General features: G+C 41.8%; 2 protein-coding genes across 6 annotated transcripts; one reads left to right on the plus strand and one right to left on the minus strand.

The window, feature by feature from the left end:
- The first annotated feature begins 1,098 nt into the window (after positions 1-1,098).
- Positions 1,099-8,600, plus strand: LOC124040242 (E3 ubiquitin-protein ligase MARCHF7-like). Of its 4 annotated transcripts, none has more exons than XM_046357231.1 (9): positions 1,099-1,188; positions 1,471-1,607; positions 1,838-1,993; positions 2,294-2,474; positions 2,781-4,116; positions 5,875-6,044; positions 6,144-6,253; positions 7,008-7,109; positions 7,432-8,600. In XM_046357231.1, exons 2-9 carry the CDS (start codon positions 1,494-1,496, stop codon positions 7,483-7,485), a joined length of 2,223 nt encoding a protein of 740 aa, XP_046213187.1. In that variant the 5' UTR covers positions 1,099-1,188; positions 1,471-1,493; the 3' UTR covers positions 7,486-8,600. The 4 variants fall into 4 exon arrangements, with proteins under 4 accessions (XP_046213187.1, XP_046213189.1, XP_046213190.1 ...); XM_046357233.1 differs by having other exon boundaries at positions 7,869-8,600; XM_046357234.1 differs by having other exon boundaries at positions 1,838-1,879.
- cntd1 (cyclin N-terminal domain containing 1) lies at positions 7,708-26,136 on the minus strand. 2 transcript variants are annotated; one of them, XM_046357235.1, is made up of 7 exons: positions 25,918-26,136; positions 18,998-19,073; positions 18,733-18,907; positions 17,502-17,664; positions 9,146-9,290; positions 8,879-8,975; positions 7,708-8,731 (listed from the first exon to the last, which is right to left on the minus strand). In XM_046357235.1, exons 1-7 carry the CDS (start codon positions 26,084-26,086, stop codon positions 8,615-8,617), a joined length of 942 nt encoding a protein of 313 aa, XP_046213191.1. In that variant the 5' UTR covers positions 26,087-26,136; the 3' UTR covers positions 7,708-8,614. The 2 variants fall into 2 exon arrangements, with proteins under 2 accessions (XP_046213191.1, XP_046213192.1); XM_046357236.1 differs by having other exon boundaries at positions 7,708-8,778.
- Between the last annotated feature and the right edge of the window lie 100 nt (positions 26,137-26,236).

A 26,236-nucleotide genomic window follows, 5' to 3' on the forward strand; every position in this document is an offset into this window, starting at 1 on the left:
CTCTGCACTCAGATGTTGTGCTGCCTGTGAGACTCCTGAAGGATCATGGGGTGCAGATTTCTCTATTCCCATGATCTCTCCATAACAGATATACAATCTGCCACTGAAGTTGGGGTAGGCAGGCATATTCTCAAGCTGTAAGGTTAGCACAACAACAATTTGACATGCAGTTAACTGTCCATTAAATGGGCAATCAGCAGTAGCTACATGATATGTACCCATTAATTCTTGAAGAATATAGCTTAGAAATGTCTCATGAGCTTAGTTCAACTGTCGTACTCTTTCAGAACCCAAAATATATGCTTGTTTTACTCCAATGTTTGTAAACAAAGTAAATGTAAACAAACACTATACAGCCTCAAAACATGGTTAAAACTATTATTTTGATATCATGGATGGTCATTCCTTGCATTCATATCTCTGTACATGAATTTGAGAGTGATTACATTTCTTTAGCCCCATCCCTCAGCTTTTTACCGAAACAGGGGCGGGAAGAAGCTATTTGTGTTTGTATTGTATAAGGGTAAAGAGAAGGCCACCTCGAACTGGCACTGATATTACTGAAGTAAGTTATATTATTGAAGTAGAGACATGAGTAAATATGTTTTTTTATACATTCAAAAAAGGTCAAATGTTTTTCTTTCTGCCTCATTAGAAAACAGGGGGCAGGAAAACCAGCATGCAGGGAACTACTTTTGTGTATTACTTAGATTATTGTGTGAACTAGACTGTACTGTCGCCTATAGGTGTGAGTGACCAGGTTGATAAGGCCTATGAATCTCATACACTGCATCAACAAAATCATGAAAACAGTAGCAGCATAGCAACCAATTGCTAGGAAAAAGCAAAAGGCAGGCCCCTAAAGAACTGACAAGTGAGCCATAAAAAAATCAATCCCCCAATGACTACCTACCATGTGATGGAGCTGTTTGGATGAGCTATGGATATCCTATATTTACCAACATGAATGCGCTCAGATCTGACCTGTTGTATAATTTTTGGGAGACACATTTCCATTTAAAAAAAACTGCATGCGCGCGACCGACACGCCCATACAACTCCACCTGAAGTTTTGTGAGCGTGCCTCATCTCTATGGAGACGAAGAGACGCATCAGAGGGGAAAACACAGTTTGGGAAGTAGCTAGCTATCTAGCGGCTCACTGACTGAAAATGGATTCGATTAAATAGTAAGAGGAGATTATAATAATTTAGCTATTCTGTAATTACTTAATAGGTTAACAGAATGGTAGGGCATTTGCATTTGCTTAAGCATCTGCCACCACAATTCAACCGATCCACCTGTCTTAGCCTACCTATTATATAACGTTAACTAGCTAATATATTACATTACTATGGTGACGAACACGCCAACGAGTTAGCTACGTTAGCTAACTAGCTAATTTTGTTGATATGTAAAATAGCTCCATGTGTAATCTTATAAATCAATAAACTTTCAAACTTTACTTCAGATATCGACCATCTGTAACGTTGTATGTCAGGAGTCTTTGTCCACATAATGTACAGCTGGGAAAGACGCGCAGCTGAGAACCTCACCAATGCTGAACACATTTGTGAGGTGAGGAAGAGGAGAGACCTTAAATATGAGGTAAGCTATGTTCCGAAGAGGTAGGCCTAAATCTTGTACAGTTCTCAAATAATTGAAATGACATGAAAGTTTACAGGGAATAGACAATTGCATGGCGGATGTTGTTCAAGTATGACAGCAACAGATAACAGTGGTAGACTATGGTGTAGAGATTATTGCTGAATGAAAGTGATGATAATGATGGTGATAATTAAGGCGATTATATGGAAATGAACGTAATTATGTTGCAGGACCACCTACGCAGACAGGAACAGGAAAGGGCAGACACAGAGGTGAGGAGGGAAGTAAACAGAGTACGCACGCCTTCACCAACACCTCAGACAAATAGGTTCAAAGCCCGCAGGTATGAAAGACCATGGGCGCAGGGAGTGCCAGGCACCAAGAAGGTATTCACGCTTCTACAGTTTTACAAGTGCCACATAACATTGTCTGTACATGTCATTGAAACAACATTGGTCCTGTATAGCTCAGTTGGTAGAGCATGGTGCTTGCAACACCAGGGTTGTGAGTTTGATTCTCATGGGGGGACAGTATGAAAAATGTATGCACTAACTACAAAGAGAGTCTGCAAAATGACTAAAGTAAAATGTCAACATCTCTACAGTTCATTGGTTGAGACTGTAGCCTACATTCATCTTTATCCATCCTCTAATAGTTTCTCTAAACATTGTCTTGCTGCCTTTCAGTCCTCCAGCTCTGTGAAATCCACCAGATCAGAGATGAGAAACTCACAGAACAAAGGCTCAGAGTCCCGCTTTCCTGCCATCTCCAGCGGAACCCAGAGCAGTGTAACCCAAAGTAGAACAGCAGAATTGGCAACCACATCAAAGACATGGAGAAGAGCCATTGCCCCACTGGCATCCCACTGTAAGATTCTCACAATGCATCCTCTGGTGCACCCTCTTAGACCATGCCCCCCCCCCCCCCCCCCCACGGGGGTGCACATTTAGTTTTTTGCTCTAGCACTACACAGCTGATTCGATAAATCAAAGCTTGACGATGTAGTGCTAGAGAAAAAACATTGTGCACGGGGGGGGCGGGCAGGATCGAGTTTGGAAAACCCTGTCTTAGACGACGGACTTCTCTCACCAGAGGTTATGGGGTCCAATGACTCCATTTACATTTACATTTTTGACCAAATTTATATACTTTCTTCTTTATGCTTTTTTCAAGGTAAGGAACAATCTCCACCATGTCACAAACACAGATCTGTGGCTGTAAAAAACAGAGCCTGTAAGTTATCCACATGTGCAACTAAGTCAAACACTCTGAATCTAACACAAAGTCAAGACACACTGAGGGTGAAGAAAAAGATAGGGGCACCATCATGTGACCGTGCAGATAGTTCAAACATCTCTACAAGACATGATCTGGTCAAGAGGCCATTAGACAGCTGCTCCCTCCCACAGCCCCTGACCTTTTCTAGAAGATCCTACACAGATTGGCCCTGTCTTCCCTCACTGCAGTACCACCGCTCCCCCAGCCCAGACGACCCAGAGTCCCATCCCTATGTCCAGCTGATCTCGGATCCCTTCCAGGGCTTCTCAGAGAGCAGTAGTATCACAGAGGAGTACGTACGCAGTGAGGACACCTACAGGGCTGAGCTCTGCTCCAGGAGTTTAGCTGACACCAGTCCTTTGTCCGCACCGGAGTCCCTCCCCTCCAGCAGTGGCACCCTGGAAAGCAGCTCTCTCAGCCTCAGTGACTCCTTCACCGGCCCCCTCAGCAGCCACTTCCGCACGCTGGGTGTTCTGTCCTCCGAGTCTGAGTCAGACGGGGAAGACGACAGCCATTCATGTCAGGATGCTGATAGAGAGAGCTACCAAATCCCCGTGAGGTGGACTGCCTCTCAGTCTCCCAGTGTCCGTACCGTCCGGAGTCCCAGGGGCCTGCAGTGCCAGCTGAATTTGGAGTCAACAAGCACCCCTGAAGAATCACCAAACAGTAGAGCTTCATACACTGGAGAAGGATATAGTCCCATGCCTTCACTAATGCAAGTAGGTCGACTGTCGATATCACCGCTGTCCATAACACCCTCTGTCACACAGAGAGCCAGCAGGGCTCTCACTATCCCGCAGCAGCTGTATGACCACCTCCCTGAGCTGGATCATCTCAGCCCCCTTAGCCCCAGGAGAGCTAACCCCATCTGGCTGGGCTCAGAGAGATGGCCGGTGCTGGAGGCCTCACCACCCAGGACCAGCTACACCCTGAGGCACTCCCAGCTGGTCAGCAGGATCCAGCAGGAGGAACCAGAGGAGGTCAGAGGAGAGGCCAGTAGTAGTGATAGTAGTGCAGAGGACACTCCGTCCTCCAGTGAAGCCTCGCGCCATGGGACCTCTGGGCTGATGGATCACCTGACCATGGCCCTGATGGCCCTCCGTGACATCCGCAGGGAGGTGGCTCACATTCAGATGAGCAACGCACAGCAGGGTAGCGGTGCTATGGCAGCTCAGGAGGCCCAATCAGCACCGGCTACCAACCCAGAGACGTTACGCAAAATCAAAGAACGGTGAGAGGAGCTGTAGAATGGGACAAGTACTCTTTCCTTCTGTTCTTGTCATTATGTCAGATGATTATCCTCTCTAAATATACACTGCTCAAAAAAATTAAGGGAACACTAAAATAACACATCCTAGATCTGAATGAATTAAATATTCTTATTAAATACTTTTTTCTTTACATAGTTGAATGTGCTGACAACAAAATCACACAAAAATGATCAATGGAAATCAAATTAATCAACCCATGGAGGTCTGGATTTGGAGTCACACTCAAAATGAAAGTGGAAAACTACACTACAGGCTGATCCAACTTTGATGTAATGTCCTTAAAACAAGTCAAAATGAGGCTCAGTAGTGTGTGTGGCCTCCACGTGCCTGTATGACCTCCCTACAACGCCTGGGCAAGCTCCTGATGAGGTGGCGGATGGTCTCCTGAGGGATCTCCTCCCAGACCTGGACTAAAGAATCCGCCAACTCCTGGACAGTCTGTGGTGCAACGTGGCGTTGGTGGATGGAGCGACACATGATGTCCCAGATGTGCTCAATTGGACTCAGGTCTGGGGAACGGGCGGGCCAGTCCATAGCATCAATGCCTTCCTCTTGCAGGAACTGCTGACACACTCTAGCCACATGAGGTCTAGCATTGTCTTGCATTAGGAGGAACCCAGGGCCAACCGCACCAGCATATGGTCTCACAGGCTACCTCTGGCGAGCACATGGAGGGCTATGCGGCCCCCCAAAGAAATGCCACCCCACACCATGACTGACCCACCGCCAAACCGGTCATGCTGGAGGATGTTGCAGGCAGCAGAACGTTCTCCACGGCGTCTCCAGACTCTGTCACGTCTGTCACGTCTGTCACATGTGCTCAGTGTGAACCTGCTTTCATCTGTGAAGAGCACAGGGCGCCAGTGGCGAATTTGCCAATCTTGGTGTTCTCTGGCAAATGCCAAACATCCTGCACAGTGTTGGGCTGTAAGCACAACCCCCACCTGTGGACGTCGGGCCCTCATACCACCCTCGTGGAGTCTGTTTCTGACCGTTTGAGCAGACACATGCACATTTGTGGCTTGCTGGAGGTAATTTTGCAGGACTCTGGCAGTGCTTCTCTTGCTCCTCCTTGCACAAAGGCGGAGGTAGCGGTCCTGCTGCTGGGTTTTTGCCCTCCTACGGCCTCCTCCACGTCTACTGATGTACTGGTCTGTCTCCTGGTAGCGCCTCCATGCTCTGGACACTACGCTGACAGACACAGCAAACCTTCTTGCCACAGCTCGCATTGATGTTCCATCCTGGATGAGACTCCGTCTCATGCTACCACTAGAGTGAAAGCACCGCCAGCATTCAAAAGTGACCAAAACATCAGCATAGGAACTGAGAAGTGGTCTGTGGTCACCACCTGCAGAACCACTCCTTTATTGGGGGTGTCTTGCTAATTGCCTATAATTTCCACCTGTTGTCTATTCCATTTGCACAACAGCATGTGAAATGTATTGTCAATCAGTGTTGCTTCCTAAGTGGACAGTTTGATTTCACAGAAGTGTGGTTGACTTGGAGTTACATTGTGTTGTTTAAGTGTTCCCTTTATTTTTTTGAGCAGTGTAGTTACCTTGATAAAGTTTGGCATGCACATTTATTTTGCTTTTATACAGATGTAGGATCTTAATTTGACCTACACTGAGTGTAAAAAACATTAAGAACAACTTTATAAAGTAGCATGAACTCATCCTATATTCTTCATCTCATTTGTAATCTTCTAACCTCCACAGTCTGTTGGAAGAGTCGTCTGATGAGGAGGAAGGGGACCAGTGTCGTATCTGTCAGTGTGGTGCTGGCTCCCTGACCAACCCCCTGCTCACCCCCTGTCTCTGCTCCGGCAGCCTGCAGTACATCCACCACGACTGCCTGAAGAGGTGGATCCAGACTAAAATACAGTCAGGTAAGTTTAATGACTGATTTAATTGTTGAAATGAATCATGATGGCGAGGCTCTGAACTGATCGAAGGAATGAAGTGTGTGTGTTACCATGTGTTTCCAGGGACCACACTGTCTGCGGTCAAAACCTGTGAGTTGTGTAAGGGGAGCCTAACACTGGATCTGGACGACTTTGACATGGAGGAGTTTTACCAAAGGCATGGTCAGACACAGGTACACATCCCGTCTTTTGCATATCCCTATAGCATACTACCTAGCTGTGCAATAACTGTATCAGTCTATTGTTGTGACTTACAATATAAATGCTTATCTGTGTGGTAGCAGGCTGACGTTTACGGTTATGAATCTTACTCTGGAGGCAGAGCTGAGAAATTTCCACTAGATGTGTCAGCTGCAAAGTCAAAATTGGCTAGATTGTAATAATTCATGAAAATCAAAAGTTGCCTTTAGTTCATAATTTGACATTAGGGTTAGGCATTTGGGTTAGCAGTGTGGTTAGAACATTTGAACATCTTGGCCATGTTCTGTTATAATCTCCACCCGGCACAGCCAGAAGAGGACTGGCAAACCCCACATAGCCTGGTTCCTCTCTAGGTTTCTTCCTAGGTTTTGGCCTTTCTAGGGAGTTTTTCCCTAGAAGCCCCCGTGCTTCTACACCTGCATTGCTTGTCGTTTGGGGTTTTAGGCTGGGTTTCTGTACAGCACTTTGAGATATCAGCTGATGTACGTAGGGCTATATAGATTTGATTTGAATGTTAGGGTTAGGTTTCAAATCAGAATTTATGACTTTGTGGCTGTGCCAGCTCGTGACCTCTCTGCAGATCTGCCTCCAGAACAAGATTCATGACGAAAAACACTAACCTGCTGCGTGATATGGCATGCTAGTAGGAGTAAATATTAGTAGGTTGTTTATCTCATCCATATTCTCTTTTAATCTTTTAATCTCCTGACTTCCCTGCCATCCCAGGTGGAGCAGACCAGTCCAGAGCTGTACATGTTGCTGATCCTTCGGCAGAGGTTCTCAGAGCTGCTGCAGGTGGCCCAGTCACGTAGCAACGCCGTCTCTAGGGTAGGGAGGAACTATTTCATGGTGATGGTGCTCATGCAGTGAGGGACTAACGTCCTGTTCCCCAATGGTAGACTACTCCACAGCTATCCATTTATACATACAGTATCACAAGTTAATGCTGTTGTTACTCCTTCAGAAAGTAGATAGCCTATATCTAAGCCTGTTTTAAAGGTGAGGTACACAGTATAAGTGAGAGAGGGATTTAAAACAAGATGACTCACTAGGCTTCCCATAAATAATGGAGTATAACTAATTGGTACGTTCATGATTATCTGCTACAGTATGAGATAGATTGAAGGTCAGAAATGTTTCTTTATCTTAGATGGCTACCAGACTGTACCTGATTCAGAGAACAGCAGGGGCCAACAGTAGGTGACGACAGTGTTGATCATTTGGTGACAGAAATACTGTGCAAATCTAAATGGATCAACACTTGATAGCCAGAGTTCTTTATTGAGATGTCTGCAATTTACTAAATAATTGCCTTCTTTGTAAAAATGGATTTGAGGAGTAAATCTGATTTTAAATAATTTGATTTGAAAGATTGTTAGGTTTAAAGGACAACTTTGATTGAAGAATGATTGATCAATGGAACCTGTTGTGTTTACTGGCCTTTTATTAAAAAATATATCAACAAATTAAGATGTTTTTATTGTCACATACACCGGATAGGTGCAGTGAAATGTGTCACACTCTCTGAATAGCTATCTACAGTTGAATAACAGCAGTTGATTGGATGTTGTCTTGATTCTCCCTCAGGTTTGATGGGTTTCTCTTCTTCCACGCACACTGAGGGTGAGAGCCAGCAGAGGGAGCCAGAGAGGCAATCACATGCCAGGGACACCTGACCCACCCACCTGACACCTACACCCTTCTTACTTCCTGTTTTTAAATCCTGGGTGAAGTGACGTTTATGATGAACTTATTTCATGAAATGATTTTAACACACGATGCAGTGCATCTTATTCAATGGTACCATCTGGACAGAGGAGAAATAAACTTGACAGAGGTGGTGGGTATAATACATACATGTATGTATTCTTATCTATATAAGTTAAATGAATTACTTACACTATTTATTACATTTCTATTACATTTCTATTTTAACATCAGCTTTGCTTTTATATTGCACACTATGGCATTTAACAGATATGACTTGATAGATGGAAGAAGGCTCTTTAATGCTGCTAATTGTTGGAACAGTAAACAGAAATAAACATCCAGAAAATAGAAGTTAAATTATTAAGGAAATCAACTAGAAAGTCAAACTCAGGGAGCTAGTTTTTACATCAGATGTTTGGTGCGAACCTTTCAATCTTTTTACATACAGACACTGTAGTTTTACTGTACTGCTTTACTGTATCATACTGTACTCTCTAAGTCTCAATGGCTTTCTTTCTTTCATAACTTCCTGTAGCTGAAGAAACATAGTTCATTGTCAAGTTTCAGACCAACTTAGCGTAAATAAAATCTTTCAATCGATGAATGTGTTGTTCGGACTCGACTCAAGTTGCTGTGACCATGGGAGAGTTGTTCTTGGTAATGTGCATCAGTGTAACATGTGTGAAATCACTGATGCTCTTCACTGAGATCCCTGTGATGTGACTCAGCTCCTCCACTACCTGGTGATCAATGGTTGGGCCGTTACTAGTTCACTGAGCAGCATGCACTGTAGTAACCAAACACTAGTTTTTAGCGAAAGTTATTAAGTATGGAAGAAATAAAAGTTAATACTATGACTGTTTACAAGAAGGATATATTATAGTCACCTGTTCCCAGTTAGTGACATTGAGGATGTATGCACCCACAGCAATGACACCAACACCAAGAAGCATGCAGTCTTCAGTCACCGACACGAAAGTCTTTCTGTTGGTTTTCAAAGGGGACATGCTTATTTATGGCTGTTACACTGCTGTTAACTAAACACACACGGCCTACTGTTACTAACATTGAGAGGGGAGAACTATGGCTGCCCATGGCCCTGGTCAAAAGTAGAGCACTATAGGGAATAGGGTGCCTTTTGGGACACAGTCTACCTCTGTTCGTCAGATGGGCTCAGGCACTGAGTGGTGGCCTTGAGCAGGGAGTCATAGATGGCTGTCCTCTGGAGGTAGGTGAACTGGAGCACGTGTCTGCTGAGGTGATGCAGGTGCTCCACAGGGATAGAAGAATCATTGTGCCCTGTAGGATATGGTGGGTAGTGAATAAATAGTTACATACCGGAAACACCAAGAGGCATTAAAAAAAAAATGATTTTATTGGATGTCCAAAACATACAATATACTTGCCGTGAAGCAGCTCAACAACTACACCATACCAGTCATCCAACAGACTCCCATTCAGAGCGACACACAGAAGCATCCAGGGTTAATGCCCTGCTCAAGGGCACGTTGACAGAACTCCCACCAGGACAAAAAAAAGTGAACCCGAACCCGACAAAATCAACCCACAGTTCCACCATAGGTTTACATCAACAATTCGAACCCCCCCTCAAGTTGAAACATTTTTCTCATGATTTGAAAAAAGAATCTTCAGGAGTAGGCAGCGCCATAAGTAAGTGAGTAAACTGAGATATAACTAAGGTGTTAAATCAGGGCAATTTCTTCATAAATAGACAGGTATTTACCTCTCCATGGTTGCAGGATCCTGTATATTTTTACAAGTTTTCTATTGAAATGAATTGTGGAGAGCTTATTTATATATTTTGTGATATGAATACCAAGTATTTCTACTTCACCATCAGCCCATTATATACAGCTGAAGTCGGAAGTTTACATACACCTTAGCCAGATACATTTAAACTAAGTTTTTCACAATTCCTGACATTTAATCCTAGTAAAAATGCCCTGTCTTAGGTCAGTTAGGATCACCACTTTATTTAAATAATGTGAAATGTCAGAATAATAGTAGACAGAATGATTAATTTCAGCTTTTGTTTCTATCATCACATTACCAGTGGGTCAGGAGTTTACATACACTCAGTTAGTATTTGGTAGCTTTGCCTTTAAATTGTTTAACTTGGGTCAAACGTTTCGGGTAGCCTTCCACAAGCTTCCCAAAATAAGTTGGGTGGATTTTGGCCCATTCCCCCTGACAGAGCTTGTGTAACTGAGTCAGGTTTGTAGGCACGCGCTTTTTCAGTTCTGCCCAAAAGATTTCTATAGTATATATATATATATATATATATATATATGCCATTTAGCAGACGCTTTTATCCAAAGCGACTTACAGTCACGTGTGCATACATTCTACGTATGGGTGGTCCCGGGGATCGAACCCACTACCCTGGCGTTACAAGCGCCATGCTCTACCAACTGAGCTACAGAAGGATGTAAGGGCTTTGTGATGGCCCCTCCAATACCTTGACTTTGTTGACCTTAAGCCATTTTGCCACAACTTTGGAAGTATTCTTGGGGTCATTGTCAATTTGGAAGACCCATTTACGACCAAGCTTTAACTTCCTGACTGATGTCTTGAGATGTTGCTTCAATATATCCACATAATTTTCCTCCCTCATGATGCCATATATTTTGTGCACCACACCCTCCTGCAGAAAAGCACCCCACAACATGATGCTGCCACCCCTGTGCTTCACGGTTGGGATGGTGTTCTTCGGCTTGCAAGCTACCCTCTTTTTCCTCCAAACATAACGATGGTCATTATGACCAAACAGTTCTATTTTTGTTTCATCAGACCAGAGGACATTTCTCCAAAAGGTACGATCTATGTCCCCATGTGCAGTTGCAAACTGTAGTCTGGCTTTTTTTAAATGGCGGTTTTGGAGCAGTGGCTTCTTCCTTGCTGAGCGGCCTTTCAGGTTATGTCAATATAGGACTCATTTTACTGTGGATATAGATACTTTTGTAGCGGTTTCCTCCAGCATCTTCACAAGGTCCTTTGCTGTTGTTTTTTCGCACCAAAGTACGTTCATCTCTAGGAGACAGAACGCTTCTCCTTCCTGAGAGTGATGACGGCTGTGTGGTCCCATGGTGTTTATACCATACTATTGTTTATACAGATGAACGAGGTACCTTCAGGCGTTTGGAAATTGCACCCAAGGATGAACCAGACATGGTTGATTTCTTTTGATTTTCCAATGATGTCAAGCAAAGGGGGACATGGGTTTGTATGTAGGCCTTGAAATACATCCACAGGTACACCTCAAATTATGTCAATTAGCCTATAAGAAGCTTCTAAACCCATGACATCACTTTCTGGAAATTTCCACGCTGTTTAAAGGCACAGTCAACTTAGTGTATGTTAACTTCTGACCCACTGGAATTGTGATACAGTGAATTATAAGTGTAATGATCTGTCTGTAAACAATTGTTGGAAAAATGACTTGTGTCATGCACAAAGTAGATGTCCTAACCTACATGCCAAAACTCTATTTTGTTAACAAGAAATTTGTGGAGTGGTTGAAAAACGAGTTTTAATGACTCCAACCTAAGTGTATGTAAACTTCCGACTTCAACTGTAGGAAAACTGCAGGGTAATGTAAAAGTTGTATTTTTTAAAGATCTGAATACGTACTATTGTACACTAATAATAATTTGGTTTTAGTCCAGAGAGTACATAAAAGCTATCTAGATCTTCAATGATACATTGCAGGGATCTAGCTTGCGGACTTAATATAAAACGAGTCATCGGCATACATGGACACCTTTGTTTTTAAGCCTTGGATTTATAATCCTCTAATGTTGTTATTGGATCTGATTTTAACCAAACATGCGGCCTCTCCTTCACTGCAGCCGAGGTGAGTAAAACATTTAAACATGTTAACCCTCGCAGGGCTGCAGGCCCAGACGGCATCCCCAGCCGCGCTCTCAGAGCATGCGCAGCCCAGCTGGCTGGTGTATTTACGGACATATTCAATCAATCCCTATCCCAGTCTGTTGTTCCCACATGCTTCAAGAGGGCCACCATTGTTCCTGTTCCCAAGAAAGCTAAGGTAACTGAGCTAAACGACTACCACCCCGTAGCACTCACTTCCGTCATCATGAAGTGCTTTGAGAGACTAGTCAAGGACCATATCACCTCCACCCTACCTGACACCCTAGACCCACTCCAATTTGCTTACCGCCCAAATAGGTCCACAGACGATGCAATCTCAACCACACTGCACACTGCCCTAACCCATCTGGACAAGAGGAATACCTATGTGAGAATGCTGTTCATCGACTACAGCTCGGCATTTAACACCATAGTACCTTCCAAGCTCGTCATCAAGCTCGAGACCTTGGGTCTCGACCCCGCCCTGTGCAACTGGGTACTGGACTTCCTGACGGGCCGCCCCCAGGTGGTGAGGGTAGGCAACAACATCTCCATCCCGCTGATCCTCAACACTGGGGCCCCACAAAGGTGCGTTCTGAGCCCTCTCCTGTACTCCCTGTTCACCCACGACTGCGTGGCCACGCACGCGTCCAACTCAATCATCAAGTTTGCGGACGACACAACAGTGGTAGGCTTGATTACCAACAACGACGAGACGGCCTACAGGGATGAGGTGAGGGCCCTCGGAGTGTGGTGTCAGGAAAATAACCTCACACTCAACGTCAACAAAACTAAGGACATGATTGTGGACTTCAGGAAACAGCAGAGGGAACACCCCCCTATGCACATCGATGGAACAGTAGTGGAGAGGGTAGCAAGTTTTAAGTTCCTCGGCATACACATCACAGACAAACTGAATTGGTCCACCCACACAGACAGCATCGTGAAGAAGGCGAAGCAGCGCCTCTTCAATCTCAGGAGGCTGAAGAAATTCGGCTTGTCACCAAAAGCACTCACAAACTTCTACAGATGCACAATCGAGAGCATCCTGGCGGGCTGTATCACCGCCTGGTACGGCAACTGCTCCACCCACAACCGTAAGGCTCTCCAGAGGGTAGTGAGGTCTACACAACGCATCACCGGGGGCAAACTACCTGCCCTCCAGGACACCTACACCACCCGATGTTACAGGAAGGCCATAAAGATCATCAAGGACAACAACCACCCGAGCCATCCAGAAGGCGAGGTCAATACAGGTGCATCAAAGCTGGGACCGAGAGACTGAAAAAAAGCTTTTATCTCAAGGCCATCAGACTGTTAAACAGCCACCACTAACATTGAGTGGCTGCTGCCAACACACAGACTCAACTCCAGCCACTTTAATAATGGGAATTGATGGGAAATGATGTAAAATATATCACTAGCCACTTTAAACAATGCTACCTAATATAATGTTTACATACCCTACATTATTCATCTCATATGTATACGTATATACTGTACTCTATCATCTACTGCATCTTTATGTAATACATGTATCACTAGCCACTTTAACTATGCCACTTTGTTTACATACTCATCTCATATGTATATACTGTACTCGATACCATCTACTTTATCATGCCTATGCCGCTCTGTACCATCACTCATTCATATATCTGTATGTACATATTCTTTATCCCCTTACACTTGTGTGTATAAGACAGTAGTTTTGGAATTGTTAGTTAGATTACTTGTTGGTTAATACTGCATTGTCGGAACTAGAAGCACAAGCATTTCGCTACACTCGCATTAACATCTGCTAACCATGTGTATATGACAAATAACATTTGTTTTAATTTGATTTTAATAGCTAGCATTTCGATGGCCATAATGAATAGATATGGTGACAGGGGATACCCTTGTTTAACTCCTCTTGACATTTCAAAACTCTCTGAGAAGTAGCCGTTATTTACTATTTTACACCTGGGATTGCTATACATTATTTTTACAGATTTTATAAGAAAATCACCTCATTTGAAAAAATCCAGGCATTTATAAATAAAATCCAGTCTGACTTTATCAATTGCCTTTTCAAAATCTGCTATAAATACCAGGCCTGGCTTCTTAGATGTTTCATGATGTTCTATTATTTCTAGTAGTAGTTGCCCTATATTATCTCCAATGTATCATCCATGTTAAAAACCTGTCTGATCAGGATGAACAATACCTGGTAAAACCTTTTTAATTCTGAATGCTATGCATTTCACTAGTATTTTTGCATCACAACATTGAAGTGTAAGGGGCCTCCAGTTTTTTAGATAGACTGGGTCTTTATATTTGCCATCTGGGTCTTGTTTTAATAATAGAGAAATCAGACCTTTCTGCTGAGTACCTGCAAGACTACCATTTCTTTAGGAGTAGTTAAAACAATCTAACAATGGAGCTTTTAGTATATCAAAAAAGGCTTGATATACCTCTACCGGTATGGAATCAAGCACTGGGGTTTTTCCAGACTGAAAGGATTTAATATTGCTCTTTAATTTGGCCTTCACACTGATCTTTCTGTACATTTGTTAATTTTCCATTTTTTATATTATTTGGAAATAATTATTTTCCGTAATCTTCATTCAGTTGGGAAAGATGGGACGGAAAAGAGAACATCTGCCTAAAATATCATTCGGAGAATCATAGATGACTTCAGTAACGAGTTTCCGCAAATTATTTTTGTTAGTGTTCCTGTATTGGTAATTCAGGAAGAATTTTGTGCATTTTTCTCCATATTCCATCCAGTTTGCATTATTTTTGTAATATATTACATTAGATCATTCTTGAATAAGTTTCTCAAGTTCTTTTTGTTTTTCCTCTAACTTAGTTTGTATCTCTGTAGTATCGTTTTTATTGCAATCTACCTGTACTATTAGTTCATGGATTTCCCTTGTTAGTCTCGTCTCTTTAGCCAGAAACTGCTTTTTTATTATTGATAAATATTGAATTGAATGACCTCTGAAGGTACATTTAAAAAGGTATCCCAAACAATAAGGGGATTTGCTGAACCTATATTATACTGGAAAAATTAAGTTATAAATTATTTTGTCTTAGTTAAAAATAAGTTGTCCTCCAGTAAACATTGATTAAATTTCCAATATCTCCGTCCACGTGGAAAACCTATATGTGAATGCCAATTAGATGATGATCCAATCGCATCCAATCGCAGTCCCCTATTAAAACTTTTTTAACCTTTAATGCAAGAGAGAAATAGTAGTCAAGACAACTCGCTTGATGAAGTCTCCTCCATGTATATCTCACTAGGTCTGGGTTTTTTAGTCTCCAAATATCCACTATTTCTAATGTGTCCATAATATTTGTGATTTCCTTAAGGACACAGTGATGATAGTTTGTAGAGTGATTACCTTTACGGTCCATTGAGGTACTTAACACTGTGTTATAGTCTCCTACCATAATGATTTGATCATGTGTTGCCTGTAAGTTCAAGAAATTGGTATAAATGTTTTCAAAGAAGTATGGATCATCCTGATTTGGACCATATAGATTAATGAGCCAAATCTCTTTTTCGTCCACTTTCATATTCAAAAAGATCCACCTTCCTTGCAAATCATTCCTGACTATTTGCACATTCAGATCAACATTTTGGTTAATTAATATCATCACACCTTTTGAGTTCCTTTGTCCATGACAGAAAATTATTTCACTACCCCATTCCTTTTTCCACGCAACTTCATCTAAGGATGTAGAGTGAGTTTCCTGTAAACAGTATATATTATATTCCTTTTATTTTAGCCACGTAAAGACTGCTCTTCTTTTTTTATAATCTGCTAAACTGTTACAATTATAACTGGCTATACTTATTTCACCCCTTACCATAACTAGATAGTATTCTCAGTCTAAATTGACCATAATTAGTGACTTTTCACTGCCATCAGAGATATGACGGTCAAAATTAAAGCATTCAAATGTCTGATATTTAGAATTCAAGAAATAGGTTCTAGCAATATTTGTTTTATTCCCTTGCCTGTGAGCCAATGCCACAGATGTTAGAAAATTGAGACAAGATATTATGTGTGTAGTAAATCTGAGTAGGTTGATGTGTATGATATTGGATGTGATTTAGTGAGTGTGCACGATGTTTGTATAAGAGTAAGACTATAATGCATGCTGTCCTGATATTTTCCCCATGCTTGTTGTAAACATATATAAACTTGTAGACAAATACATAAAAAACATACACAAACAAGAAACATTAAATATTAAAACAGTTCTCGGCAATAGAGAGTGAGAGAAAAGCAAGAAAGAGAGTGAGAGGAGAGAGGTGTGGTGTGTGTGTGTGTATAAGTCCGTATGTGTATGCGAGCATGTAATTGAGTATGTGTGTGTTCACATCCACTTCATAGTGTTCAAATATTTTTACAGTTCCCATACTTTATTTTTTTCAGAACCCTGTAGAATTTAGTACAGCCATGGTGTTATGGAGCTGTCTCGGAATAGCTGTCCATCTATAAAGAGTATGTCCACAATAAGTAAGGCACGCTTACCCTTCTCCCTCTATTGCCTATTGCCTTTGTACCGGATACAGTCTCTTACGATGTTTGTTTATCTCCCTTGGAAATTGATAATTGAGACAGAATTTGGTCCCTTTAAGCTCCCTTCCCCTACTGTGATAATCTCCTTTTGTTGGTAGTGTTCAAATTTTGCGATGATCGGTCGGGGACCCTTGGTCTTGTCGCTCCGGGCTCCAAGTCCGTGTACTCGGTGGAAAGCCACCTTGTTTACAGTCTCTATAGGAAGTTTCAAGGAAGATTGCATGAATTCTCTGATCGCGCCCTCTGGATTATCAGATACATCCTCAGGAACCCCAGAAAAAAAATATTTTCACGCATGCTACGACTTTGTATGTCTAGTAGCGACTCCTTCATCACTGTTTTCCCTGAAAAAACTATCCATGTTGGATTCATGGATTTTTACCTTGGCTGTGAGTGCCTTGTTCTCTCCTTGGAGCGTGAGAATTTCACTCTGGCTAAACTCCAAACTCCACCTCAGCCCTGCTACCTCCTCACACAACTTTTCCAGAGGCATTTTACTGTATAAACATTTTACAGCAGTTGGCTAAATCAGGGTCACAGAGTGATTCTTGGTAGTCTTAAACAAATCTATTTTGAAACAGAAGTATACACCGCACGCACACACATGGTTATCGGATTTTTTTTAAAGAAGACACCTGTACCATGTCAGATATAGAGTTGAAATGTATTCAATTGTGAGTTTGCATCCCAATATTACACTTTATATACATTTTTTTTTCATGTAACCTTTATTTAACTAGGCAAGTCAGTTAAGAACAAATTATTTACAATGACGGACTACCCAGAAGACTGGAATATAACAAAACGGTTTGACATAGAAACATTGGATTTATCAAGGTTTTTTTTAAATAATATTTTTTAAAGATATTAATAACATTCTGCCCATGAGACCAAAGAGGGCACTTTTGGTCATTGCCTGTAGGCAATGGGTTCTACAGGCCTAAATAGGAATGTAGCATGTAATGTAGACCTCATTACAGCAAAATGTCATGTCTCTTTTTATGGTTATCATAAGGACTACAGAATGTGAAATACTTACCAAGCACCTCCAGGAGTATCTCAACATAAGTCAGAGGGTTGGGGGTGTTTAGCCTGAAGTCAAGTGCTTTCAAGATCATCAGCTCCATGTCCATGATAGTTTGTTTGGAAATGCTGTGGCCCATCGAGTGAAGAAACTGCGCTGCTGTGTTGTTGTCAACCACCTGGTAAAGTAAAAGGTGAGAAACGTATTATTGACATTATGAATGGTGATACAAATGGTGATCTACAGATTAGAGGTTGGCCGATTAATTAGGGCCGATTTCAAGTTTTCACAACAATCGATAATTGCCATTTTTGGACGCAGATTATGGCCGATTACATTACATTGTCCTGTGTTGCATATAATCAATGCGGTGCCTGTCAATTTATCCTCGAATCACAGCCTACTTCGCCAAACGGGGAGGATTTAACAATAACGCATTCGCAAAAAAAGCACAATCGTTGCACAAATGTACCTAACCATAAACATCAATGTCTTTCTTAAAATCAATACACAGAAGTATATATTTTTAAACCTGCATATTTAGTTAAAATAAATTCATGTTAGCAGGCAATATTAACTAGGGAAATTGTGTTCTTGCGCTCGTTGCAGTTTGGGCCACCTGGCTTGTTGCGAACTAATTTACCAGAAGTTTACATAATTATGACATAACATTGAAGGTTCTGCAATATAACAGCAATATTTAGACTTAGGGTTGCCACCCATTCGATAAAATACGGAACAGTTCCGTGAATTTCACTGAAAGAATAAACGATTTGTTTTCAAAATGATCGTTTCCAGATTTGACCATATTAATGACCAAAGACTCATATTTATGTGTTTATTATATAATAATTAAGTCTATGATTTGATATTTGATAGAGCAGTCTGACTGAGTGGTGGTAGGCAGCAGCAGGCTCGTAAGCATTCATTTAAACTTTACTGTGTTTGCACTTTTACTTTCTTCTCCAACACTATATTTTTGCATTATTTAAACCAAATTGAGCATGTTTCATTATTTATTTGAGACTAAATAGATTTTATTTATGTATTATATTAAGTTAAAATAAGAGTGTTCATTGTTCATTCAGTAATTGTCAATATTACAAATATATATATATATAAAATTGCCAGATTAATCGGTATCGTTTTTTTTGGTCCTCCCAATAATCGGTATCGACATTGAAGAATTATAAAAATCGGTCAACCTCAACTACATATGATAATGAAAAAGTTTCCCAAAACTCACAGCACTGTGCAAAGACAGTTTGCTTGCTATTTGCACACAAGAGAGGAGAATGAGATGGAACTTCTCACTCAGTTTCTCATAAACAAGGTCCGCGTAATTTCCTTTATGGGCACCTGCTGCCCCTGCAGGTGTGTGTGGTGTTGAAAACAGATCCTCCAGGTGCTTTATCATGAACCTGTTAGCAGAAGATACTCATTAAATTGGTCTTACTTTTAATCACATTGACAGATAACTGATAGTTTCTGTTTTCAAACATGAATCCTACCTTTCAAGTAATTCAACAGCATGATATCCAACCATGGGGTCAAGTCTTAACTCTTCTGTGACAAGGAAAATGCATTCTGTGGAAAACAGAGCCAGAGGTTTTAGGCCTATTCAGATTGGATTTCATGGCCAAGTCCTACAGTTCAAGTCTGTAAATGTTTTAGCTAGACAGTTTATTGTGGTAACTTTCGAGCATGGCACTTGCAACGACAGGGTCAAATCAAATTTTATTTGTCACATATGCCGAATACAACAGGTGTAGACTAGACCTTACAGTGAAATGCTTACTTAAAAGCCCTTAACCAACAAATAGATAAGTAAAAAAATAATGAAAATAAAAGTAACAATTAAACTGTAGCAGGAAAATAACAATTGCGTGGCTATATACAAGGGGTCCCGGTACAGAGTCAATGTGCAGGGGCACCGGTTAGTTGAGGGAACTGAAGTAATATGTACATGTAGGGAGAGTGGGTTCGATTCTTGGGATAGGGCTCCTGAGTGGCGCAGATGTCTAAGGCACTACTTTTTTTGTGCTAGAGGTGTCACTACAGACCCTGGTTCGATCCTGGGCTCTATTGCATCCGGTGGTGACTGGGAGTACCATAGGGGGGTGCACAATTGGCCCAGCGTCGTCCGGGTTTGGCCGTGATATGCTGTCATTGTAAATAAGAATTTGTTCTTAACTGACTTGCTTAGTTAAATAAAGGTTAAAATGATCAAATTTTAAGCTAAATAGCATAGTGAGCAATATTTATTGTACAGGGTGGATATTGCTTGTAAATATCCTTTTAAAAAGGTAAATTACATTTTAATGGCGTCAGGCCGAGGCTCTGCATCTGTCCTCATGCTCCTAGACATTAGTGCTGCTTTTGATACCATCGATCACCACATTCTTTTGGAGAGATTGAAAACCCAAATTGGTCTACACGGACAAGTTCTGGCCTGGTTTAGATCTTATCTGTCGGAAAGATATCAGTTTGTCTCTGTATGTGGTTTGTCCTGTGACAAATCAACTGTACATTTCTGTGTTCCTCAAGGTTCTGTTTTAGGACCACTATTGTTTTCACTATATATTTTACCTCTTGGGGATGTCATTCGAAAACATAATGTAAACTTTCACTGCTATGCAGATGACACACAGCTGTACATTTCAATGGAACATGGTGAAGCCCTAAAATTGCCCTCGCTTAGAAGCCTGTGTTTCAGAGATAAGGAAGTGGATGGCTGCAAACGTTCTACTTTTAAACTTGGACAAAACAGAGATGCTTGTTCTACGTCCCAACAAAGAGATCTTCTGTTGAAACTGACAATTAATCTTGATGGTTGTACAGTCGTCTCAAATAAAACTGTGAAGGACCTCGGCGTAACTCTGGACCCCGATCTCTCTTTTGACAAACATATCAAGACTGTTTCAAGGACAGCTTTTTTCCATCTACACAACATTGCAAAAATCAGAAACTTTCTGTCCAAAAATGATGCTGAAAAATTCATCCATGCTTTTGTTACTTCGAGGTTAGACTACTGCAATGCTCTACTTTCCGGCTAGCCGAATAAAGCACTAAATAAACTTCAGTTAGTGTTAAATACGGCTGCTAGAATCCTGACTAGAACCAAAACATTTGATCATATTACTCCAGTTCTTGCTCCTACCTATCTTTCAGATTTGGTCCTGCCATACATACCTACAGGTACGCTACGGTCACAAGACGCAGGCCTCCTAATTGTCCCTAGAATTTCTAAGCAAACAGCTGGAGGCTTTCTCCTATAGAGCTCCATTTTTATTGAATGGTCTGCCTACCCATGTAAGAGACGCAGACTCGGTCTCACCCTTTAAGTCTTTACTGAAGACTCATCTCAGGTCATATGATTGAGTGTAGTCTGGCCCAGGAGTGTGAAGGTGAACGGAAAGGTTCTGGAGCAACGAACCGCCCTTGCTGTCTCTGCCTGGCCGGTTCCCCTCTCTCCACTGAGATGCTCTGCCTCTAACCCTATTACAGGGGCTGGGTCACTGGCTTACTGGTGCTCTACCATGCCGTCCCTAGGAGGGGAGGGGTGCGTCACTTGAGTGGGTTGAGTCACTGATGTGATCATCCTGTCTGGGTTGGTGCCCCCCTTGGGTTGTGCCGTGGCAGAGATCTTTGTGGGCTATACTCGGCATTGTCTCAGGATGGTAAGTTGGTGGTTGAAGATATCCCTCTAGTGGTGTGGGAGCTGTGCTTTGGCAAAGTGGGTGGGGTTATATCCTTCCTGTTTGGCCCTGTCCGGGGGTCTCATCGGATGGGGCCACAGTGTCTCCTGACCCCTCCCGTCTCAGCCTCCAGTATTTATGCTGCAGTAGTTTGTGTCGGGAGGCTAGGGTCAGTCTGTTATATCTGGAGTACTTCTGCTGTCTTATCCGATGTCCTGTGTGAATTTAAGTATGCTCGCTCTAATTCTCTTTCTTTCTTTTCTCTCTCTCAGAGGACCTAGGACCATGCCTCAGGACTACCTGGCATGATGACTCCTTGCTGCTGCTCCAGTTTCAACTGTTCTGCCTGCGGCTATGGAACCTTGACCTGTTCACTGGACATGCTACCTGTCCCAGACCTGCTGTTGTCAACTCTCTAGAGACAGCAGGAGCGGTAGAGATACTCTGAATGGTCGGCTATGAAAAGCCAACTGACACTTCCTCCTGAGGTGCTGACTTGTTGCACCCTCGACAACTACTGTGATTATTATTATTTGACCCTGCTGGTCATTTATGAACATTTGAACATCTTGGCCATGTTCTGTTATAATCTCCACCCGGCACAGCCAGAAGAGGACTGGCCACCCCTTATAGCCTGGTTACTCTCTAGGTAAGTCACTCTGGATAAGAGCGTCTGCTAAATGACTTAAATGTAAATGTCTTCCTAGGTTCTGGCCTTTCTAGGGAGTTTTTCCCAGCCACCGTGCTACTACACCTGTATTGCTTGCTGTTGGGGTTTTAGGCTGGGTTTCTGTACAGCACTTTGAGATATCAGCTGATGTAAGAAGGGCTATATAAATACATTTGTAATGTTATTGTCAACGCTTATTTTTTTATTTAACCTGGCAAGTCAGTTTAAGAACAGATTCGTATTTACAATGACCGCCTACCCCGGCCAAACCGGACAATGCTGGGCCAATTGTGTGCCGCCCTATGGCACTCCCAGTCACCGCCGGATGTGATACAGCCCAGGATCGAACCAGGGTCTGTAGTGACACCTCTGTCACTGAGAGGTAGTGCCTTAGACTGCTGCGCCACTCGGGAGCCAAAATGTTATGCTACTTGCTACTGTGTAGCAGAATAACTTAGTCCAATCGAATCTAATATGAAAGATCCGACTTTCATCATCTCTTCTGTTTACGACGTGATTCAGTTGTTTATCAGTCGATCAGAAAATCAACAAAAGAATAGCACATAACTTATAGCTAGTGTCCGTGTGGTTATGGATAATTCATATTTACTTTAATTTTGACCCTAGTGGCCTCGTTTTTTTATATTAGATTGGTTTGGTCAACCTGTCACAGTTACCTGTGAAGCCAAAATAACGTAATGTTATGTAACTTTAGCATAAACAAACATGGCGCCATTCGCATTCCCGGTGGCATGTTCTTGTAAGGTAAGGTGACCAGATTTCTGAAATGAAAACCGGGGCCATTTCCAGTTCGGCGGTCAATAAATAATTAAAATATCCAATGTTATTATCTAAGAACTAAAAAAGGGGGACAATTCCAGTTTCATGTATTTAGACTAACAGGCACACTGTGATAGAGAAAACAACTATATTACAGAAACACTACAGACAAGAAAGAACTGTCCAATCTGAACAGCCATTCAGTGGTCCTGGTAGAATAAGAGCAGAATAGAACATGAACAAAATTGAAAAAACAGACAATAGTATACATGAAATACTTAACAACATAATAAAGAAATAAGATGCTAATGAGATTGGTAACTACATAATATACTTATACCAACCTAATCTGTATATTTCTCAGAATGTATTTTCTTCAGGATTGCTCTGTCTTTGGCCAGCTTCTCCATGAACTCCTGGCAGGGGAGGTTAATAGTTTGTCTTCACAATAAGCATGGCCTTGATGGTAGGAACAGTGAACCTATTTCTTGCTGCTGTCCATAGGTCATTAATTTGGGAGAACACTCTCTCGACTGGTGCATTACTTCCAGGTAAGCACATGACAACAGACGCTAATCTAGCCAGGTTAGTGTGTGGGATGTCATTATATTTGAAGTGGGTAACCACCGTGCTCCATCTCTGACTAAGCGGTGTCTCAGATGTTTTCCATTCTTCAAGCGATCCCCCCTTTAGGAACTCTTACAGGCCAGTAACTTCGTCACACAATGACGCATCCTTATTGATGGTCACATTGGGGCATTTTTCCTGCAGTGTGCCTGCTGCCTTCTGAATCTCTTCACGCTGAGGTTACCTTTTTAAAAGGAGACAATGTAAATCTTTTAGATTATCTGTGTGCTTTCCCCATGCTTGCAAGTAGTTCACAGCCATAGTGAAGAATGATTGGGATGTTTTGAGAAAGCTGCCTTTAGACATGGCTTCATTTTCCTCTAGCTCTCTCAAAGTCCTCTGACCAAAACTGGAAGTTTACATCACGTCTTGCAGTCAATTTTGCCTGAACGTTTCTCAGAATTGCAGCGGAGTCCACAGCACAGTGGTCCTGGCCTCCAAGCATCTTGATCGTGTCATTGAATACAGTCAAGTTTCCATGGACAAAGGCCAGCCAAAGTTCAGTCAGTGGATCTTCGAACATTGTTCGCAGGACAACAGGGCATTTGTCTTCAGAAATAACAAAGGATTTCAATGGCACATACATTTTCAGCACTCTTTCTAGAGCAGGGAGCATGGACATCCAGCGAACATTGCTGGGTCCTAAAATGTTATGGTACTCCTGGCCAACAAACTCACAAAAGCCCTTCAGTCTTTCTACTCTAACAGTGAAAATATGAACATATTCAAAGATCTTTATGAGCAGATACTCAACATCATATCCAAAGCTGTTCTGGCCATGTTATGAATGAAAACCTAAGCAAATCACCTCCCTCTGCAGAGCATTTTTAACTTTGGTATGGACATTGACCCTCCCCAGCCTATTCAGTCCTCCAAAGTTGGTATTTGTTGTCGGCAGAGAATGTTTTCCAAGTTACATTTTTGGATGACCACCAGGACCTCAGCTGCAATTTCCTCTGCTGTTTCTCCATTCAATTCAACAAAATCAAGCAGTTTTGTTTCCACAGATGTGCTGCCTTCATATATCTTACAATATCTGACTACTATTGGCAGCAGCTTTACATTCCCATGATTGGACACATCAATGGACAGGGACACAAATTCAACCTGGTCTAGGTCCTGTGTTACCAAAGTAGTTGCCCATGTTACTAACACGTTACTCACTATGGCGTCACATTTTGTCCTAGCACATGTAAACTTTTGCTCATAAGGATTCCGTGTCAGTTGTGCTGTGCAGTCCATAGATTTGTAACTATGATTGTGTCGCATAGTGTGGTATGCAAAGACACCCTCCTGCACAGCTAAACCATATTCTTGAAGAATGTGGTGACAGAGGACATACCAACACGGGCAATCAGAGAGGCTTTATGCTTTTTCATCTAATGATGTTCTACCACTGCCGTTCTTCACCGGCTGCCAATTGAAAGAGAGGATGCAGTGAACCATTCTATCGTCTTGACCTGAGCGTATGAAATGGAAATTCTCTCATCATGTTTATCATTTAAAAAAGTGCATTTCCATTTCTTGGAAAGAGTCATTGTATCTCCTCTGTCTGCTCTTCTTCACTCTCCTTGTGCCAGTCTTAATTGGTCTCTTAACTTTTTATTCTCCTCCTCTTTTCTTCACTCGTCTTCCTTTCCTTCTCTTCACCTTTCCACCTCACTCTTCTACACTCTCCTTGCTTCAGTCTTTTTACTCCCTTCATGTTTCCTTCTCCTTCCTCTCCAATCTGTATTAATAAATAGCATACTATTAGATAACCAAAGTATTTTAACAGATTCCCACTGCTTGCCTCATGTTTGTATTTTATCTCAAAAACATTGTTTGGAATAATAAATTGGCAGGCTCCGTAATCATATCTTTATCTTTCCTCCTCTGTCTCCTTCACTCTTCTTCCTATCCAGTCCAGTCTTCCTCCTCTCCTTCCTCTCCACTGCTAATGCTATCCATGAACATTTCTAAATATATTTTCACACTACTTATGACAAACCATTCAAATTGTAATCTACAAAAATATGCTCTGAATAAATTGTGCATTCATTTAATATAATCATATTTTCAAAATAGCCTGTCCACTGTGGCTACATGTGGACGTGTTTTAACCTAGCTAGCTAACTTAGTCTATATAGCTAACGTTAGCTAGCATAACCTATTTAAAACCTCATAGGGCAGATCATCTATCTATATAATACATTGTGATATTATAACATCACTAGCTAGTATCTCAAACGATTGTAATTTACCTGGCTTGAAAAGACGTTTGTGGTGATGTTGTGGATTCACTTGACACTTGCTAGCTTCTGGCCGAGTTTTCCATAGCAGTTTTCTCTAAAACTATCGCGAGCAAGTAGTTAGTTGAAGAAGAAGAGTGAATGAAGCTACTATAAGCGAGCAGACCCCTCTGTTGGCCTAAGCAAGCACAACGCGATTGACACGTCAAACCCGTAGGCTCTGCTGCCTGGTCTTTCTTGCCAAGTAAAATATTTCACTTTGCGGTCTGTTTTTAACGCACAGTTAAAAACGGGGAAATTTCCCCGGTAAACGGGGACGTCTTGTCACCCTATTGTAAGGAACGTTGCCAAAGCACAGACAGAACAATGAGACAGTTGACCAAAGTTACGAACAACCGTTAGCAAGCAACGAGCTAAAAACTTACCTATCAATCTTTTGTCTTTAAAATCCCCACTGTAACGTGATAAATTGCTCAGTTTATCTTTGTTTCTGATATTGAGATTTATGAGAAAGTCTGATAAAATCTCAAAAGATGCTTCACCAAACTTTAGGTTTTTGCTTTGGCTTGGCAAGAATAGGAATCTCTTCGCCATAGCTAACGTTACTAGCTAGCCAGAAATAAAATGGCAAGATTTTTAAAAAAAACTTCCGATTTCGTTGTCCGCTGAGTTAATTTTTTAAAATGCAGTACTTTATTTTGCCATGAGATGGCGGTTGACACACTATTTTTTTTAAACGAACCT

This window comes from Oncorhynchus gorbuscha, linkage group LG07, assembly GCF_021184085.1.
Source record: "Oncorhynchus gorbuscha isolate QuinsamMale2020 ecotype Even-year linkage group LG07, OgorEven_v1.0, whole genome shotgun sequence".
NCBI classification, from domain to species: Eukaryota; Metazoa; Chordata; class Actinopteri; order Salmoniformes; family Salmonidae; genus Oncorhynchus; species Oncorhynchus gorbuscha.